At 42.5% G+C, this 3,847-nt stretch overlaps 1 protein-coding gene across 1 annotated transcript; it reads left to right on the forward strand.

Annotated features, from left to right (window-relative positions):
• The first annotated feature begins 1,569 nt into the window (after window positions 1–1,569).
• FAM46C (family with sequence similarity 46, member C) lies at window positions 1,570–3,553 on the forward strand. Its single transcript, XM_009695019.1, has one exon. It carries the CDS (start codon window positions 1,590–1,592, stop codon window positions 2,760–2,762), a length of 1,173 nt encoding a protein of 390 aa, XP_009693321.1. The 5' UTR covers window positions 1,570–1,589; the 3' UTR covers window positions 2,763–3,553.
• Window positions 3,554–3,847: the final 294 nt, after the last annotated feature.

A 3,847-nucleotide genomic window follows, 5' to 3' on the forward strand; every position in this document is an offset into this window, starting at 1 on the left:
GCCTTTGTGTTTATGCTGTGTTGGAGCATTAAGGATTGAGTTTGAAGAACCCCTTGATTTGTCCTGGACTAATCATCTTGTGAATCACAGGTTTGTTTCGTGCCTGCTGGTGCTGATGTGACCCACAGCAGCAGAGCTTGTAGTGCAGCAGCTCATACTCAAGGACAGAAGCTACTTCCCCAGGAGCGTTTTTAGCTTACTGTATATTTGATTCAGGATTTGACTCTCTCCTGTAGAAGAGTTGACAGGTCAAATGAGCTGCTGAAAAATTAAAAGCTGGAAGAGGACAGGTGTGAAAAGACAATAGCTGCTCTTTGAATCTTGCTTAAAAAGTGTTCCATGCACTGTGCTGTTTCATGTTAGGAAACTATATGGTTGGGTTTTAAACAGTTCCTGGTAGGCAAGAGTTAATTGGCTTAAGTCTGACTAGTCTGACCTTGGCAGCTGCAGTCTTCATAAGTACTTGGGGAACAAGAAGGTGAGGCCTCGGTCTGTAGCTGTCAGAAAGCACCTGGCCACAATAGAAACCTGGAACACTTAAAAAGAGAAAAGTGTATTAATACCAGTTGGAGTTGCATGACTGTAGAACATATGTAAGTATCTGCATACTTCAAAACGCAAGCCACTTAAGCACAAGAGAATGATCTGGTCGACTGACAAGACTCCTTAAAGTGCAAAAGTTCAGATGAGGCTGTGACCAAGTCTGGTCAGTGAGGTTCTCAAATCCTTGGTGTTAAAGACTAACCCTAACATGATATACATCATCTGAATATGTGCCAGCTCTTACAGGCTTGTTAGCCCTCTACAAATGAGCAAAAGGCTGGGGCAAGTATGACTGTTTCCAAAAAGGCAGGTTGATTATGCAGTGTATCTGAAGAAGGGTAAAGAGTTGCTTGCAAGGTCCGGAGTGCAAACTGAATAGTTATCTGACTTTGCAGCTGAAATTTTGTCCAGGATGCTGAAGTGCTGTAGCTTTTTGCATAAGCAAGGTGTATGTGGCCTTTATCCTATCAGTGGAAGATGCTGGATGGTTGAGAAAGGAAAAACTTCTATGAAAAGGAAGAAATCTTGTATCTCTGGCATACTTAAAGTGCTTTCAGTGGACTGGATGTCTAAGCCCTGAAACTAACACTTAACAGTCTTCCACTGTCTTAGTTGGAGAGAACAGTTTGAGCTTTATGTATAATGAAACAAGTTCAAAACTTAACTTTCAGAAGTGGTTTGCACTTACAGCTCATGTGGCTTCAGCTGGTGCTGCAGATGATCTTAAACTTAGGTAAAGCTTCTGTCATCTTCGTTGGTAATTTCCCTTTGACAAAAACTGCTTTGCTGAAGTACTTTACGTCACTGAAATAAAGCACAATGACAACTAATACTTTTCCTGTACCAGCAGAGCAGCTGTTTATCACTTCAGGTGAAAGGCTTGCTGATAATCATTAACACATAGAATTATTTCTTTCTAGTTCATGTCTGTGTAGACAGAAAAGCAGAGCATAGGATATATCTAGAAAGCGTAAACATAAAGTCTGACTTGTCTCTTTTTTATATTCCACCTCCCTACAGTTTCTTTGGAGAAGAGAAACCTTAAGATGGCAGGCAAAGGAAGTAACACAGACTGCATGTCATGCAGTGTACTGAACTGGGAGCAGGTCAGCCGTCTGCATGAGGTTCTTACAGAGGTGGTTCCGATCCATGGACGAGGTAACTTCCCAACGCTGAAGATAACTCTGAAGGACATTGTTCAGACAGTTCGGAATAGGCTGAGTGAAGCAGGCATTGTGGTACATGATGTCCGTCTGAATGGCTCTGCAGCTGGTCATGTCCTGGTGAAGGATAATGGGCTGGGATGCAAAGACCTGGATCTCATTTTTCAAGTTTCTCTTCCAAGTGAGGCAGAGTTTCAGTTAGTTCGAGATGTGGTTTTGCGATCCCTCTTGAATTTCTTGCCAGAAGGAGTGAGCAAGCTAAAAATCAGTCCAGTAACGCTGAAGGAAGCCTACATCCAGAAGCTAGTCAAAGTGTACACAGAGTCTGACCGCTGGAGCTTGATATCTCTTTCCAACAAACATGGCAGGAATGTGGAGCTGAAGTTTGTAGACTGTATACGACGACAGTTTGAGTTCAGTGTGGACTCCTTCCAAATCATACTGGACTCCCTGCTCTTTTACTATGACTACTCAGAAACTCCGATGTCAGAGCACTTCCATCCAACTGTGATTGGGGAGAGCATGTATGGAGACTTTGAAGCCGCTTTTGATCACCTCCAGAACAAGCTGATAGCTACCAAAAATCCTGAAGAGATCCGAGGTGGTGGGCTTCTGAAGTATAGTAACCTCTTAGTACGAGACTTCAGGCCCATGGATAAGGATGAGATCAAAACATTAGAGCGCTACATGTGCTCCCGATTCTTCATAGACTTCCCAGACATTCTGGATCAGCAGCGCAAACTAGAGACCTACCTCCAGAACCACTTCTCCAAAGAAGAGAGAAGCAAATATGACTACCTCATGATTCTGCGCAGGGTGGTGAATGAGAGCACAGTCTGTCTCATGGGACATGAGCGAAGGCAGACTCTCAACTTGATTTCTCTGCTAGCACTCAAAGTGCTGGCAGAGCAAAACATCATCCCTAATGCCACTAATGTTACCTGTTACTACCAGCCAGCACCTTATGTTAGTGATGCGAACTTCAGCAACTACTATCTTGCAAATTCTCCTGTGCCGTACAGCCAGTCCTACCCCACTTGGTTGCCTTGCAATTGATCACTTGAGCATTCTTGAATGGAGGCTACTGAAGGCCAACATGCTCAATGTATATAGACAAGTAATAACTGTCAGTTGAAGATTTTCTAATGGAAACATGACTGCCTTAGACTGTCTATTTCCTGGTATGCAGTGGGAATATGCAGCCAGGTGACCTGCTATGAACCTTTCAGTGTATATATCTACAAATGCCAAGAAGCCTTATTACCTCTTCAATAGGAGAAGAGAACCGGCAGCCAAGTGTTAAGAGCAGTAGTTACAAGACTCTGTACTAGTTCTGGAAGTGGCTGTTAACATGTGATTTAAGTGGAATATTCAGCAAACTGGGTTAGTTAATGGACTGTAAAATGTCTTGAGCAGAAACCACTCCTGGACTAGCAGCAAAACTCTGCTTTCTATTGCCTAACCTTGTTACTCTACACTTCCTCAGTTTAAGTTCTGGACAACTTTCTATTGAACTAATTGTGCAAGAGTGGGCTTGTGTCATGCTTGGGCTGCTTGTACTTTCTGGCTGTGTAGAACTGGTAACAGTATGGATACTCTGTCTTGTAGAGGGCCTAAATGTTGTTTGCTGTAGTACCTAGGGATATATGGTCCTGCCTCAAGTTCAAGATTAATTTCTTGGAAGTTGAAGATGGATTAGTAAGTCTGTCTCTAAAGCATAAGCTGGCTAAATTTTTCTTGAGTACAAAAACTTGGATGCTGGCATCTCTAAACATGCACCAAAGCACGATTTAAAACTTGGTAATGTGAAAAGTCCTTGAAATGAGGAGTTGAAGCCTTAAATAGAATTGGAACCACAGTTTGAATAGTTAGGATGGAAGAATACTGTTGAGTCCAGGCTGAAGATAAAGCCTTTCTGATTGCATCTTTCAGAACAATTTTTGGCACAGTTGGAAAGTAGCACAGCTCTTTACACTGAGGTTTAGGCCCAACTTTCTTCCTCACAGGTCCACAGCAAGCAAGCAAAAAACCAAACAAACCCCCAAAAAACAAACCACTGTATATTGCAGGATGATGTGCACTCCTGCCATGGTATAAATTCCTAAAGTGCCTTGTAAAATGAATTTCTTATTGTACAACTT

The sequence above is a fragment of the Cariama cristata genome, unplaced genomic scaffold (genome assembly GCF_000690535.1).
Source record: "Cariama cristata isolate BGI_N322 unplaced genomic scaffold, ASM69053v1 scaffold3812, whole genome shotgun sequence".
In the NCBI taxonomy this organism is placed as follows: Eukaryota; Metazoa; Chordata; class Aves; order Cariamiformes; family Cariamidae; genus Cariama; species Cariama cristata.